The sequence below is a fragment of the Labrus mixtus genome, chromosome 21 (genome assembly GCF_963584025.1).
Source record: "Labrus mixtus chromosome 21, fLabMix1.1, whole genome shotgun sequence".
NCBI lineage: Eukaryota > Metazoa > Chordata > Actinopteri > Labriformes > Labridae > Labrus > Labrus mixtus.
Genome location: NC_083632.1, coordinates 21,967,521 through 21,984,181, shown reverse-complemented (window position 1 = coordinate 21,984,181; position 16,661 = coordinate 21,967,521). Strand labels below are relative to the sequence as shown.

The window sequence follows — 16,661 nt, the reverse complement described above, 5'->3', positions numbered from 1 at the left end:
AATCTGGACATCTTTTTCTCCCTTTTTACAAAATATTTTTCTACTGGTTTTACTATTTTTATCTTCTTTTACTTCTTACTGTCTTTTTATTTATGCTCTTATCTTAACTCCTCTTATGTTTTAACTTGGTAATTTTTTAGACTTACTTTGTCTTTTTATGTTTTATATTTATATATACTTTTTATTTTTCTTAATATTATTGTTTTTTTGATAATTGATTCACTTGTTTCTATTTCTTTGACTGCTCTTACCTTCTTATTGCTGTTCTCTTTTTATTTGCTTTTAATTCTTTTAGTTTCTTACATCTTTTTAAATCTTTGGTCCTCTTGGTCTCAGCTCGTGTTGTTGGGTTCTTGTGTTGCCTGGGTTCTTATGATGGTTCTTATGATGGTTCTTGTGTTGCCTGGGTTCTTATGATGGTTCTTATGATGGTTCTTATGATGGTTCTTGTGTTGCCTGGGTTCTTATGATTGTTCTTATGATGGTTCTTGTGTTGCCTGGGTTCTTATGATTGTTCTTATGATGGTTCTTGTGTTGCCTGGGTTCTTATGATGGTTCTTGTGTTGCCTGGGTTCTTATGATGGTTCTTGTGTTGCCTGGGTTCTTATGATGGTTCTTGTGATGGTTCTTATGATGGTTCTCATGTTGTCTGGGTTCTTGTGATGGTTCTTATGATGGTTCTCATGTTGTCTGGGTTCTTGTGATGGTTCTTATGATGGTTCTTATGTTGTCTGGGTTCTTGTGATGGTTCTTATGATGGTTCTTATGATGGTTCTTATGATGGTTCTTGTGTTGCCTGGGTTCTTATGATGGTTCTTGTGATGGTTCTTGTGATGGTTCTTATGATGGTTCTTGTGATGGTCGGGTTATATATGTCTGTTGGGTATCGTGCACTTTGGGTTCTTTTCTGTTGAATTGTATTTATTTATTTTTAGTATTTTGCATTTGTGATGTTCTTGCTGTTGTTTATATTCTTCTGTGTTTGGTTTACTTTGCTTTGTTCTTGTTTGTCAAAGCACTTTGTAAACCTGTGTTTTTAAAAGTTGCTATATAAATAAAGTTATTATTATTATTATTGTTATTATTATTATAAAGATGCTTTAATCAGCTGCCTCAGCCGTACTTCAGACATCAATTATTGGATTCAGTCACATTCAGTCACATTATATCATTTGGATTGAGCAACATTACCAAACTGAGCCAGCCTGTACTCCGTGCCGCTGAAGGTGAGTGATGTGCCGTTGTCTTCAGTCCTGGGTTTGGACAGGCCCTTTAGACGGGCCAAGTTCTCCAGGATCTCAGACGGCTTCAGCTGGTCCCGCCACTGGTTAATACCAGAGCTGAGTAAAGATAGAGATAGGTTAAAAACACGTTGTTATTCCTTCAATTTAATTCAGTTTTCCCCCTCTAGATTTCCCTACATGCAGTATGATTGTGGCAGGCCGCAGTAGGAGTTGTATCTGGAAAGGAAGCGGTTTTCCAGGTCGATCACGGTCTCGCCGACCTTCTCGTCGCGACTCAGGAGATCATAGTCATAGACGGAGATTTTCAGGTCTTTGTCCTGGGGCAGGAAACACGTCATCTCAAACATCCTGAATAAAATCAAGGTTTTAAGTTAGAAGTGTATCTGGATTTTAAGGACAGCAGTTGTACATTGTAATCTGTGTTTATTGAACGTTTACCTTCCAAACACAGGACAGGTGGTGTTGGGTAGGTAACTGTCTCTGTCATCTATACTGTTCCTTCCCAGGGAAATCTTTATGTATGGATCGCACTGAGCAGGAATGAGAGAACAGAAAGATTTAGCTCTAGGTGCTGACTCGATTCATGTGTCCAAACTCTGCTGCTTTTTATTTCAAGTAATACAGATTTATTCTCACTCCGCCATTGTTGTCTTTCGGCTGCAGGTCTCTGGCGCAGATAATATAAATCCTGACCAGACACTCCTGAGGTCCACTATCTGGCAGCTCTCTGAACTGCCTGGGGGGAGGAGCCACACCTGGGTCGTCTGGCAGAGGGTATACCTTGAATGAACCCTGCAGGTACAAAAAACACACAAATCAAATATCACCTTTTATGTTTGGTGAATGTTAAGAACTTAAATCACAAAAGCTACTAATATAAGAAATAAAATACTTTATGGTGGCAACACTGTACCTTAAACTCTCCAACCATAGTGGGGTCTTCGTCCCCGTTTTCATTCTTGCCTCGCTGCAGTTTGAAGGTGCTGCAGAAATCAGTCAGCCCTTTGAATTCTGGGACATCCTCCAGCTCACATTCATACACCTGAAAATACAGAAACATTCAAGTCATCCAAAACTCAGGAGAGAAGCTTCTGAATCATTTGCAGATCACTACTACTAACGATCATTATTTTGTCTTAAATGAAGCCCACTCACTTTCAGGGTGTCGTATCCTTTTTTGAGGTAAGGGCCGCTTTTCTCCTGGTCTCCCATTGATGCATAGAATTTACTCCACCAATCAACTGTCTCCTTTTCCTAAAAAAATCAGATTGTATTGAGTTTTTACTTCATATAATTATAGCTCTATAGATTTAGAAATAAACGTATTCCATTTAATCCTCTCACCTTCTCTGCAATCTTCAGAGGAACAGGATGCAGTGACCAATAAACAAAACAAAAAACAATCACAAGAACAAACAAACAAACAAACACACAGAAGTGACATAATTGCAAAAAAAACACAAACAGACTGAAAATAGTGACAAGAATGACGATGAAGTTGGAGAAGGAATGAATGTGAAAACAAGGGTGTAACATATGGGTATCTGCAAAATATGCAACTGTATGACAATCCCTGGCCTCTAGGGGGCCCCAATAACACGCCTGTCCCTTCATTTGCAACCTGGCACTAGTGTTTTATTTTTTTTACAAGGCGTTCATTGCTGTCATGAGTCAAAATGTCTCTGTACAAAAAACAATTAAAGTTTTTCAATCTTGACTTTAGATGTGGGGACTGATACCCCTCATGTATGCTAAAAACAGATGTACTTCCAGAATTGGGTTAGCTTAGCATAACATATAGAAATCTACCCCCCCCCCCTCAAAAAAAGACAAGGTGTTAAAATAACAAGTCACATGTCGTTAACTTCAAGGCAATTTATGTGTGAAGATTCAATCTCATTAAAGGAACAAACAGACTAACTAATAAAAAATATACCCATATTACATCTAAACTTTCCAGCTTAACTTAAAACTAGCGAGCTCTGCAGGTGAAGGAGACACACTTGATATCTTTTTCACAGATGCTAAACAAACCTTTAAGCTAAGCTAACCCTCTGTTGGCAGTAGCTCCTTTTTTAACATAGCATCAATCTTTTTGTGAGTTCATTATAAACCCAATTTCACAAAATGTAACATTTTGCTATGAGTCCACTCAGGGGCGTGTCCAGGCTTTTTGACGGGGGTGGGGGGCCCCCTTACTTATGCAAAGTTGGCCTTGAGTGTGATGTCCACGCACAAGAATCTCCTTTTCTTTTTTTTTTTACCCTTTCTAACACCACTAATCGAATTTACTTTTATGTAACCCAAGAGTGGCAACATACTGTATGTCCTCACAAGTCACAATTTAAACTAATCAAAAATGTGTAAGACCTCAATGCCACGCCCCCGAGTGAAATCCTTTTCTTTTGTTCCCAAACATCAAGAAAAAGTGAACTGCTTACTTCATTAAAGAGCCCATTTCATGTTACACCCCTGTTGTGAAAGAAATTATTAAATGTGCTCATTGATTCAGTGCCAGCTAAATTAAGAACAATCACAGTCGTTGTGACATTTCCCTGTAGATTAATGCCATTATGAAACATTGTGAGGCCTTAGGCAAGCTTGCTGCGGCGTGAAGGATTACGTGCTCTCAGCCGTCCAGTGGCGTTGCTGCCCAGTGTTTTCAATTAGAAAGCTATAATACATAATCATACATACAAAGAGGGAGGTAGGGGAAGCCAGTTTGTTGACAGCAGCTGACATGCTGTACATGAACTGCAAGCCAGAGTCATTTGTCAGAAGTCTGTCAAATTTGACTCAAATAGTCAAATTATGCATCAGTGAGTGACATCATCAGTGAGTGACATCATCAGTGAGTGACATCATGACATGATGAGAAGCAGGTGTGTGGTTCAGTGGTGTAGATTACCTGAGCATCTAGCAGTGGTCTTGATTCTTCCATGTTAATGGAGAGATGTTTTGAAGGCGACGCCATCATCAGAGCCACTGAAAACAGTTAGATAACATTACAGCAAGACTACTTTCTTTGTTCAACGGATCAAAATATTCATAGATTTTTTAGCCTTTTTTTGAATGCGTGCTCACTTTTAGATGACATGGCTCCCTCTGCAGTGATGACATACGGGTCACACCTGAAGTCCTCCAGAGTGGTGATCGTGCACTGACCCACCACAGGTTTCCTGCCAAACGGACGGTGGTCGATCACCTTCAGCACGATGGGAGGTGTGTACATCTCATCTTTTGGAAGGAGCTGGACAGACATGCATAAATAACAAAATATTTACAGTTTAAGAAATGTCTCTGTATTCCACCCCCCTCCCCTCCCCCACAGTGTGCATTGTGGCTCAGCCCAACACCCTGTTGATTTACATGAAAGTCCACCTTAAACACACTATTACAACCCACCTCTTATATCCTTCCTTCCTTTTGCTGTATTATTGTTAGAAATATGAACAGAACAAGCTTCACGGGTTGGAGAAAATAACAACAAAAAAAATAATACTGATGCTGAGAAAAAAAAAAGAAAAAAAAAGAGAAAATAAATGTAAGTCACAGTGTTCTTTAAAAGCTTTGTTTGAATTACGTTTTACATTAGTGTCTTTTTGTTTTGTTACACATTTAATTCCCTGTTCAGCATCTTTGAACTTCTTTTCCCTCCATCCCAGAACCTTGTTGTTTTAAAAACTGTCTCATTACCACTTTGATGAAGAGTACAGAGTTGGGGAAGTTGGGGCTCTTCTTCATGTTCTTGATGACGGCTGACTCCACCCTCTGGCCCCCGCACTCCACCACCAGGCTGGGTGACGACACTGTGGCTAGCTGGTACGGCTTCATGTTCCTCAGGCCCCATACTAGGATCTGGGTAAAGGAACAAACATTTAAGAGGGGTGTGGATTTAGACTTTGTGTGTAATCAGTTTAGAGATGGTGTGTTACCTCCACACCAGTGAGCTGCACAACAGGCCGGATGCCCTGAGGAACCATGTAGAGGTTCTCGGCTCTCTTTGAGGGAACCAGGGGAAGATCTGACTCGTTGGTCTATAAAGACAGAGAAAGAGTATACAGTAACTAATACCAGTAACTTTGTATATATATGATCACAGTCACTGGTTTTTTTTCAGGATGCCATTAAATGTGAGGGGATCAGAAGTTACATGACAAAAAAAAGAAAAGAACAAATGTTTAAAAAAGTTTCTGGCTTCACTTTTTAAACCTTGTCAGATGTTTCTGACACACACAAACCTTCTGTGCTTGCTGCAGTATTAGGAGTGAATCCACAACATTTATGTTCTAGTCACCATGTCTCTATAAGCCTGTCAATTCAAGCTGCTTAAACGGAAGAAGAAAAAAACGCCCTCCAACTTCTGGACCGTGAAGCAAACCTTGTCTTTGAGGATGAGTTCAGCAGCCACTAAAGCCTCTCCCGCTTGTACACCTTTCTGGATGATCGGGTGCCACAGCAGTTTGGGTGTCTGGTCACTGCCTGGATTCAGCTTCACCATTGGTGCACAAACACTGCGGCCCAGCAACTCGTCCTTCCCCTGGGCACACATTACGAGTCATTGTAAAAAAAAAACATAAAGTTCACATTTCTAGATTATGCTTCCTAAGAATCCAACCCCTAAAGCCTGGCTCACACTGCAGGATAATCCGGCCGATTTCAGCTCCGATTCTTCCTTCCCGACAATCTCAGGGTCTCTCCCGACTCCAGGCTGCTCGGACCTGATTCTCTGTTCAGATTATCTTGTAGTGTGAGCGGTACAAAGATCCAATCTTAACGTCCCCGATCTGACCGGCGATCGTCGGGGACACCCCGATTTATTTCAAACATGTTTGATATTTAGAATTTAAAATCTTGACGTTTATGTCATGAAAGGGTCCGGCAGAAGTTGTGTGTGACTACAATATAATCAGGAGAGACAAGTGAGAATTGTAGTCATGGCGACCAGCGGCAGGATGCAAATCAGTGCAGCACTTTTCTGAAACTTGTATCCATATATCTACAATTGTATCAACTTTTCTATTTCCTACAACAACTTCCACTTCCTTCTCTTTCACCAACCGTCGTCCTTTGTTTTTTACAAATCAAACTTTATTAACGATTGTCAACGCTCCGTCCAGATTTCACTCATACAGTGTGAGCTCTCCGGCCGTGCCCGACAATCAGGTCGTACAGTGTGAGCACGTCAATCTCAAGGTCTGGTCGGGCGTCGTAAACGAGTCAGTCGTACAGTGTGAGCTGACATGCCACCCCGACTTTTATACAATCGGAGGATAAATCGCACAGTGTGAGCCAGGCTTTAAAGACCACAACCTACCACTTGGTCGTGGTCGTAGAACTCGAGTACGACATCAGGAGGGCGGAGAGCAACATTCTGGGGGTCTCCATAGATCTCCACATCACTGAAGATCAGAGTCTGGTCCCAGGTTGGATTCAGCGTGGACTGGAGCTTCTCCGTCGTCTTACTGACATGGAGGAAGGAGACGTGAGCATACGGATCTGTGAAGGGAAGAAAAGTGATGATTAGAGGGTCTCCTGGAAGCATCGATCATCATGTTCAATTATTTCATTTTGTGCAACCTCACCTGAAAAGCTATCTTTGTCCATAGATGACAGGTTTCTTGCCTGATAGACATAGACACGGAGATGGTAGACATGGGACTCTGCACAAAAAGAAGAAAAAGGATTTGACACGGCATATATTTATGTTTGATTGTTGGTATATGTGGTGTTGAAAGAATTGGAAGTTTTTGATTCAGTAGCTCTCACTTTCAAAGGAGCAGGACACAGTGGGCGTGTTTGCACCGAACAGCTTGGTGGCGTCTGCTTTGGAGCCTTTCTCTTTGTCTTCAGTATCAACACCCTGCTGAGTATACCAAAGCGGACACCTCAGAGATCTACTTCTTCATGCAAGCAGTCAAATAAAAACACACTCTGTGTCACTGTAGATGTGTTTACTGCACAAGTAAATATTTGAAAATATTACATGACTCAGTGAGCTCAGATCCGGTTCAGGCTTTAATGTGGGCCCTTCCTTAACCCTCATGTATCACTATGGACATTTTTGTCCATTTGGTCAAATGTTTCCTCTTTATCAGGCCATTATTTTGTCTGTGTTAGTGCATATGCTACACATTTTTGTAATAAAGTCTCTCTTGACACATTTTGGAATGACAATTTTTTTTTTTTTAATGGATCAATAGAACACTGTGAAACATGTTTACTTCCCTCTTAAGTCACTAAGGACAAAAAGGTCCACTTCCAAAAAACTGACATAAAAATATGACAGATTGATATTTTTTTCAACTTTTTTTCTGCATACATCTCTAAAACAACTCCAGCCCTGCTCAAAACTATAAAATATTGAATAAGTATCAGGAATTTAACCCTTTAAATGCCAGAATCATGTAATCAAACTGGCATTTAAAGGGTTAAATTCCTGATAATTATTCAATATTTGATATTTTTGAGCAGGGCTGGAGTTGTTTAAGAGATTTATGCAAAAAAAGTCGAAAGAAATATTAATCTGTTCTATTTTTATATCAGTTTTTGTAAATTGGACATTTTCGCCCTCTAATGTCCAAACAGGGAACTACATTTTAAATCTGACGCTACACAAAAACTAAAAGTCAATATTTTGGATAATCTTTGACATATCCAAGACTGATTTAAAAAATCCCCCAGCCACCAAATATTTGTTATATGGAAAATAACTCATTTTTGTGTTTTGTTTTTTTTCTTAAATAACAACAGTGACATCAAGTAATCAAACTGGCATTTAAAGGGTTAAATTCGTAAAAATGATTGAATGTTTGGTAGTTTTGAGCAGGGCTGAAGTTGTTTAAGAGATTTATGCAGAAAAAAGTAGAATTTTTTTTTTCAGTTTTTTGGAAGTGGACATTTTTGTCCTTAGTGACTTAAGAGGGAAGTAAATTAAACTGATGCCTGAGGGTTAAATAAACATCTATTTTTCTTTTTTTACTCACCAACGCCCCCTCCAGTTGGAAGATGGCTGATGCTCCAAGCCTGTCCTCTGGTGCCATCTTTCTCCTCCAGCGCCTACGACGAAACGTATCGGATGTTCGCTCCTTCCTGTGGAACTTCCAGCCAATCAGAGAAGAGAACTCCCAGCCGTCAGGGTCACCTAGGATCTGCCTCTGTGAACAAAAAAGAGACAAGTGTCTCAATCACTTTCAAACATTTATGAAAACATATTTGCTTTAGAAGATCGACTGATGCTGACCGCCTGAGGTCCTCCTGCAGGCACGGCGACTCTCCTGCGAGGTCGAACCAGCCGTCTCCTGCGGTGGACGTGGTACACCTTCTCAGCCGAGACCCAGGAACGAGGCTTGTCATCTGGAGGTATGGTGACTCCATACTCCCAGCCTGTGGAGTGCACACACAGAAAAGGCATATAAAAAAATATTAGTTTCATTATCATTGAAAATAAAAGTTAGTTAGTTTCTTTATGATTTAGTAATAAAGCAAGAGTGAGCCCAAGGACATGAACGCTTCTCAAATAGTTAGTTAGGTCTAGATTTAAGGGATTAGTGTGAGCACCTTGATCATCCACAGCTCTGTTGTCATCCACAGTCCACTCGTCCTCCCAGACCCAACCCGGAGGACAGTCAAACTCTCCGGGGTTACGGCTCTTCTCTCCATTCTGTGCAGCACAAAACTTCAAGTTAGCTGCTCATGTTTTTTTTTTTGTATGTTTCAGCCATTATGTTTATTTAAATAAATTCTAGAGCATCTGAAGAGAACTGCAGAATCTGGTTGTTCACGTTCCTGTCTGACAGTGTTAATATCTACATATATGATTAATAATAATAATAATACAATGGTTTTATATAGCGCTTTTCTGAAAACTCAAAGACGCTTTGACAAAAACATAAAACAATAAAACAAAACAAAAAACGACAAGGACAGAAATCTTTAAATAGCTGATCCTAAACAGGACACTAGAGCAAATAGAAACACACTCTTGGTGTTACTATGAAAAAGAGGGGGTTCAATACATTTTCCGAGATAATTCTTTTCTTGCATAAGACAGAGGGAAGTTTTATTTTTAATATTTAAATTGCATTATTTCAATCAATCAATCAATCAAACTTTATTTATATAGCACATTTCAGACAAATTAAATTGCAGTCCAAAGTGCTTTGCAAGAGTGCAGAAAAGTTATTGACAAAAAAGTAGTTTATAAAATCATTGATAGAGACCAATGCACACCAATAAGAATTTAAAAAAATATATAAAAATGAAAAAATAAAATATGACACATAAAAGCAATAAGATATTAAAATGAATACATAGGAGAATATTATTTAAAATTGTAGTAGGATAAAAAAGACAAAAGAATAAAAAAATGTTAAGATTTGAATTTATATAAAGCACTATATAAAAGAGTAAAGAGTATTAAATTTGGCTTGAAGTCTCACCACATCAGTGAAGGGCTCAGAAGCGGCCTTCCACTCTCTGCCGGGGAAGCGAGTCTCATTTTGGAACGCCTCGTCCATGAACTCAGTGTGTCCAGCATCAGCTTCTGTTAACAACCTGAAACAATAAGTCAAACACATGAACCATCATTAGTGTGCAGAAGATGAACACACACTTTACAAAGGTCAAGTTAAGACACTGTGTGTAAAATGTGGCTCCCTCAAGTGGTGGTATCAAAAACCACACCGCGTTACAGGAATGCCAAAACTCTCGCAAGAGATCGTGCAGCGTGACAGAGAAAAGGTTTGCTTTGACAGAGACTGTGTTTACATGCCGGGAGGAACCCAACTGTTGGCTATACACCCATAGTGACAATTTGATTACAACGACGGTAACATATATACTTCCTCCCACATATAAAATAATGTTGTTGCCATAGAAACCTCAATATTTATACATGTACATTAGAAGTAAAGAATGATGCAGAGAGTTGTTCAGAGAGTTAAGAGCAGAAAAATGTCAGCTCATGGGAACCTTCTGGTACTCTGTGATTTAATAATGGTCTACGGTATGAGAGGAATGTAAACAGCGGATGGCAGACTTAGCCCACTTCCTCCTCAAAGTGTGGGCTTTCAGTAAAAAAAACAAAAAACAAGCAAAGTTATCAGCAGCAGTTCAGCACCCACTCAGAGAGGTAACTTAACCAAGAAGGACAAATCCCAAGACTTCCTCTTAAGGAGATGTTTTAGTATTTTAGAGGAGTTCATTTTGAATTAGACTCACGCTTTCTCTGGGTCAATGAACCACTCTTCTTCCCACTCCCATCCTCTGGGGGGCATGAAGTACTCTTGCTTCAGCTTCAGTTTCCCTGTGACGTCGGAGAATTTGTGGCGACCCACGAGTCCTGTGGTGCCCCACTTCCCAAACACCTGGGCCTGGTTCTCATACTGTGAGGACGAGGAGGAGGACATGTTTAGTTCAAGGCTCCCAAAGATCTCCAAAAATATATTTTCAGCATCTAGCAACAGTTTGTAAATATAAAAATGTCCAGAAACAGGAACAGGAGGAGAAAATGGAGGAAGTTAAGACAAAATAATCCAAATAAAATGAGAAACTAAAGTAAGCCTTGTCCTGTCCTGTCCCCGGTGTCTTCACACCCCTCTTAGGTTTCTTTACCCTTCTTTTCCCCCAATTCATATCCAGAATAAAAGAGCCCTACAAAAAGATGTCTTTCACTGGTTCTACTGTTATAGATTTATTTTTGAATAAAAAAATAAGTATTCAGTTTTAACTTCCAAACTAAATATCCTGGAAAATGACAACTGGTTGAGATAACATTAATCGTCAAGACTTGAATAACACAACAAAAACAAACTTCTTATTCATTTCAAAACAACAGAAAACTAAGGTTTAGTTCAGATATTTGTTGAAATATTGTTTTAAGTGGTCTCTTCAAAGATGAACAGACCTCTCTCTACATTGTTCGTTGATCAGCTTCTCTACGTGCTTGGAAACCATAATTCTCTTCCTGTGTCTATTGAATTTCAACACAGGGCCACCTTAATGTCCCTGAGAGGAAATTATTTAGTGATCAACTGGAAAGCTATCGAAACAAAACCAAGCTGCTGTAACTTTGTGAGCCAAGAGTGACATGGCATCACCCAACAGCAACGTGAAAGACTGGAGCAGAGCACGCCAAGAAACATGACAGCTGTCATTAAAAAAATCAGACTCATTTCATTCAATATTGATTTCTGAACACTTCCTAAGGGAAAACGTTATGTTCTGTTGTTTTAAACATGAACATGAACTTAAAGTTAAAATATGTAAAATATGAGAGTGGTATACCATTTCAGCGAACACACTAAAGGTTCCCTCAGAGTACGAGTTGAACTTCTTCTCATGAGCAGACAGACCGAGCCACATGTTGACTCTGATCTGAACCGGCACCTTCAGGCCCTTTGACTTGTCCATGGGGTACTACGAGGGAAATAAACACATTAGCATCAGGATTTCAGATTTCAGAGAAACAGTACTAAACTGCTTCCCCTGAGTTTTTTGCCACTAAAATGTTTTATTATTTTTCCAACAGAAAAACATCAACAACATAACATCAGAATAATTGCCAGACATTAAGACATGTTACATTTTATGTCATAACCTAAGTAGTGCAGTTCACAAGGGGTCTTTAAATAGCTTTTCATAATTGACATGATAAAATAAAATAAAAAATAAAACAGTGAAAGCGAGGTAAACGACATAAAGTTGTCAGAATGAGTGGGGCAAACCACCTAGCACCTTATCTATTGATCTGTCAAATATTGTCTCCATTTTGACCATTTTGTATTGTACAAGTCCTTTCTTACTCTCAATAAGAAAGTCAGTCTTTCCATCTCGTGAATCTCTTTCATCATTTCGAACCAGTTATCTACTACCAGTTTTGCTGCTTCCTTTTATTTCGTCGGGCAGGTCACCCAAATAAAGTGAGATGAAAGTTAATGGTAACAGTTCTCCAAGAATCTGTTCCATGATTGTCCAGATATTTTCCCAAAACAGTCGTATCTTTGGACAATTCCCCTGAGTTTTAAATAATGTATTCAGCATACACACTACAAGCTGAAAAAAGTCTGATGAAGATAATCACCACTATAAAGTTTTTTTTCACCTGGTCTTTAACATTATTCTTTATACTTCAGACACTTACCTGTAAAAAGACGGTCTGCATCTGGCCACAGTGCTGACCACAGGCCTGCTCGCTGTATGTGGAGAAGAGGACTTGGTGAGCGGGGATACGACTGTAGGCGACCCTCTTCTCTCCCCGTAACATCCAGATGATCACATCAGGCATGCTGTTTTGGGGCTAGAAACAAAAACAGGCCAACAAATGATGAGTCGACAGTTTATAATGTTTCAATCTCGTTTGAATGGACAGAACTGATGGTCCGTACCTCCTCAGCCAGCATTTTCAGTTTTTCAGTCCAGGACTCCAGATCAGCCAGAGTGTCTCTGATCTCTCTGGCCTCCTCCCTCATGCGTCGAGCTCCATCCATGATGTTTGTCAATCCGCTGTCTCGCAGCTTCTTCATTTGGACGTCCAGGGATGTGAGGTTGGAGCGGCCCTCCAGCTCAGGCATGGGGAAACTGAAGGAGTGCGGAGATTACATTAAATAATCAGTTGACCCTAAAACCCTGGGTAATCAGTATCTGTGAAACCAGCCTTGTGATTTATTTTTAGGGGGTGAAAATGAACAAAATGTTTATGATTTCATCTGATTTTCATTGGATTAAATAATGTTACATAAAACCTAATCTTGCTTTCTCAACACTATTTCCTCTTTTTTACCTTTCCAAGTCTTCAATCAGCTGAGTGAGCACCTTCAGCCAAATCTCCACCAGCTCATTGTCGGACATTTTTGCCAGGACTCCAGTTTTAAAGGCCTTAAGGTTAGATTTCTGCAACAACAACAACAACAAAGTAGAGGTGAGGATTAAGCTTTAGTATCAAAACCTCGGATGAAAAGGGTTTTGGTTTTTTGACATCCTGATTATAGTCTGAGATATTATCTCAATTAGTTTGCATTAATTTCACAACATTACTAATGAATGAAATCACATGAACAGTGTTTAGAAAATAAAACGTGTTATTTAACGCTGTTTAAAAAAACACTGAAATAACGTAATCAAATAATTCAGAAAAAAAAGATCAATGAAAAAATACTGATTTTTCCCCTCCTTGTATATTAACCTATAGGAGGGAGAAACATCGGAGTATCATTACTCAGGCGTGCAGTGCTGAGTGATGATCTCACAGTTGCTGCATCAAGTTTGACGTGTTTGGCACTTTATCCCCAACTTTTTTTCTGGCAGGTTTTGTACTCAGGGGCTCTGTCTGGTGTACCTCAAATGCTCCCACATTGCCAACTTCCCTCGTTTACTCGGTGGATACAGAGCTTCGCTGCTCGGTCCCTCTGCCATAGGAAAGTTAATGCAGTGTAGCTTGATGGGGACGGCACGTTTAGCTGGTGTCACTCTGCCCTTTTTTTGCGAAGGAGAACATGCACACACGAAGTAGCGGAGCATTCAGTTTCAATTAACTGTGTAGTTTTTAATTGCGATTGATTGTAAAACCGGTTAAGCGAGTCATCGCTACTGTCACGGACTCTGGCACAGTCACACACACGTAGCAGACAGAAGTTCAGTGCAAACAGGCAATAATGAATAAGGCAATAATACATTAAATAATAAAGGGTTTAAAAGGATAATGTAGGATTACCAGGCGGTGATAGATGTACAAGATGATGTTGACAGACTCCAGGCGGTGGCTGATATCCTCCCAGAATGAGGTAACCACAACCACAGGCTTTGTGTCCGCCCAGGGCAGGTAATAGTAGTGATTACCTAAAAAATTTACAAAATTAAAAAAAAAAAACAGGAAGCAGGCCTTAAATTAAAGTCTTAAATAAATCATTCTACTCACCATCAAACACAGCGCAGCTATACTGAGTGGTTGAGGCCAGGGGTTTGCAGGTGGTGTCCAATTTGTTGCCATAGTTACCGATGCTGACCTCAAACTGGATCGGCTCTCCGGGTTCCTGGATCATGGAGGCGCTGTGGAAGACGGCACACAGGCAGTACTTCCTCCTCCTCTGGTACTTCTAATGTAGAGAAGAAGACAGAGGTAGAGACGTTTTGACACATTTATATTCAGTTTGAGCAACTTACATACAGTCACACAGTCACATTCACATTCCCTTTCCTTCTCCTCCATACAACATGTATCGAATGAAGATAATTCACATTATTAAAATGACTTCAAACTCCCCTTCACCCTTGACGTACAATACAAATCATAAAACAAAGATATGCATTAAAGAAGAATGACAAATTAAAATCCAGACAGAAACGGAAGCTAGAAAAACAACTAACATTTAGTTTTACTTCATTACACATGTTTAAGGATTACATAACAACATGGACCAGGGTTTCAAATTGTAACCAGGTCTGTACTTCTCTTAACAGATTTAAATTACATATATTTTGTAGTTACACTACCTGCACCACCAGGATGTCATCACTGTGGATACTGTCTACTGATTTGTCTTCTTTGCCCTCTAGTTTAGTGGACAGCTCCACCAGGATCCTGCCCCTGTACGCCACTCCCTCCCCCTGAAAAGACAACACATGAACTGTTAGATCAAAAGTAAAGGGGCCATAGGACAGAGGTAGAAATAAAGAGAAGGACAGTCATTGGATTTGGCTGGTAAGATCCTGGAAGTCTCTCACACTACCTTGCCATAGTTGAGGTCTTCGTAGGGGTCTGGCAGGCCGCTGAACTCTCGAGGGCTGCCGTACAGGTTGACATAGCAGGGTCCAAAGACAGGCAGGAAACCCACCTCAGACTGACCCGTGTTCGCTGTGGAGGAATGGAAATATGCTTAGACTCTTTATCATGGGACTCAAGCTTAGCTGAGCAAAGCTGCAGTGTTAGTTTCTTGGTGATTGCTGCATATCAGGCGTGGTGATGGGCACGTCAAGGTGGAAGCGGTGAATGCTGGGTAAGCAAAGTGAGAGGTGCTACAATGACGACATGATGAAACACTTAAATTGCCAATGTCAAAACAGAGCACAGGGAAGCTTTAATGCTATAAACACGTAAAGAACTAGCACATTAGCTTGCACAACATGCTTAATGCAAACATGTCATGCAACAATGAGCAACAAAGAGCACTATTGAACCTTCAAATGATGGTATTTCCCCAATCCCTGCATGTTCCTCTATACCAGGAGAAAAAAGACAATTCAGGTACTGTTTAGAGGTGAATACCCGCACGCACAATAGAGTAACAAAAGATGTTTTTATTACAGTTATACAATGAAAGTACAAAACGATTTATTTCTTTAACAGTAACTTTAACCTGACTATCTATATGCTTTTAAAAAGGAGGCACAAAGCTCGCTCTGGATGCTGCCTCTGTTATATGCATTTTGAATCTGCATAATGTGTATATATTTTTATGTATTGTTTCCTTTTCACCACTGGGTGTTAAAAATATGAAAAAAATGTGCAAATATGTGTCAGTACACAGATCGGAAACGTTAATGTATTGCAATAAAAAAAAAAAAAGTACAGTGAAATGCTCTCAGGTCCAGACCTCTTAGCCTCTTTGTTGTGTTTTAATAAATTTTAAAAAATTAAAAGATTAATACCTTCAATTTCTCCACCAGAGGAGGCTATCTTTGCCAGGTTCAGGTATGTTGTGCCAATGGCATCATTTCCTGTCAAACGATCCCTGAAATCACACGCAACACCCTCAGACTCTACACTGCGTTCACAAGGTTCAGACTTAAATGGTTGACTTAGAAATAACTGAAATCTGTAGTGTTATTTTAACCAGAAGGTGGAAAAGAAAAATAATTCTTCTCTCTGTTGTGTTTTCAACACCTCGGGCACACACAGTTTTTCTAACCTTTCGTCTTGCACTCATTTCCCTGCAGCCTTCCTGGACCTGACTTATCAGACTAACAATGATTTTTAAAAAAAATGGGCTGTGAGACGGTGCCAACAGGATCCCTGAGCGTGTAACTGAGAGGAAGGGAGGGGCGTCCACTGTATGAATCATATGCTGCTACATTATTCTCATGTGGTTAGTGATTTGGAATGGAAACACAGACCCACACCCACACACACACAGACCCAAACACACACACACACACCCACACACACACAGACCCAAACACACACACACACACACACACACACACACACACTCTCCTACACACAGCTGACTACACTGTCATGAACTTTCTGAACCAGGAGAACAAAATGACACTGTCTAGTCCTCCACACTGGATCACTTTAATAATAAATATTGAAATATTGTTCGACTCACCAATCAAAGACTGTCAGTTTGACTCTCTCACACATGGAGGGGAACTTCAGAAAAGAAATAATCACAGGTCAAAAAAGACAAAAAAAGT

At 39.9% G+C, this 16,661-nt stretch overlaps 1 protein-coding gene across 8 annotated transcripts in view; it reads right to left on the bottom strand.

Moving 5' to 3' along the window:
- Positions 1-16,661, bottom strand: part of myof (myoferlin) — a 38,083-nt gene that overhangs the window by 3,782 nt on the left and 17,640 nt on the right. Inside the window, exons 15-45 of one of the 8 annotated variants that reach the window (XM_061027470.1) lie at positions 16,574-16,617; positions 15,891-15,973; positions 15,420-15,458; positions 14,972-15,096; positions 14,736-14,849; positions 14,161-14,338; positions 13,957-14,081; positions 13,027-13,136; positions 12,632-12,824; positions 12,388-12,543; positions 11,532-11,663; positions 10,467-10,630; positions 9,686-9,800; positions 8,805-8,907; positions 8,488-8,630; positions 8,231-8,401; positions 7,014-7,110; positions 6,830-6,907; positions 6,562-6,743; positions 5,626-5,784; positions 5,180-5,281; positions 4,941-5,102; positions 4,329-4,494; positions 4,153-4,229; positions 2,589-2,600; positions 2,400-2,498; positions 2,158-2,286; positions 1,881-2,036; positions 1,683-1,774; positions 1,422-1,592; positions 1,192-1,340 (exon numbers count right to left, since the gene is read on the bottom strand). In XM_061027470.1, the coding sequence (XP_060883453.1) occupies positions 1,192-1,340; positions 1,422-1,592; positions 1,683-1,774; positions 1,881-2,036; positions 2,158-2,286; positions 2,400-2,498; positions 2,589-2,600; positions 4,153-4,229; positions 4,329-4,494; positions 4,941-5,102; positions 5,180-5,281; positions 5,626-5,784; positions 6,562-6,743; positions 6,830-6,907; positions 7,014-7,110; positions 8,231-8,401; positions 8,488-8,630; positions 8,805-8,907; positions 9,686-9,800; positions 10,467-10,630; positions 11,532-11,663; positions 12,388-12,543; positions 12,632-12,824; positions 13,027-13,136; positions 13,957-14,081; positions 14,161-14,338; positions 14,736-14,849; positions 14,972-15,096; positions 15,420-15,458; positions 15,891-15,973; positions 16,574-16,617 (3,826 nt within the window). The remainder of the gene's footprint in view (positions 1-1,191; positions 1,341-1,421; positions 1,593-1,682; positions 1,775-1,880; positions 2,037-2,157; positions 2,287-2,399; positions 2,499-2,588; positions 2,601-4,152; positions 4,230-4,328; positions 4,495-4,940; positions 5,103-5,179; positions 5,282-5,625; positions 5,785-6,561; positions 6,744-6,829; positions 6,908-7,013; positions 7,111-8,230; positions 8,402-8,487; positions 8,631-8,804; positions 8,908-9,685; positions 9,801-10,466; positions 10,631-11,531; positions 11,664-12,387; positions 12,544-12,631; positions 12,825-13,026; positions 13,137-13,956; positions 14,082-14,160; positions 14,339-14,735; positions 14,850-14,971; positions 15,097-15,419; positions 15,459-15,890; positions 15,974-16,573; positions 16,618-16,661) is intronic. The other 7 variants (XM_061027471.1, XM_061027472.1, XM_061027473.1 and 4 more) reach the window with 7 other exon arrangements.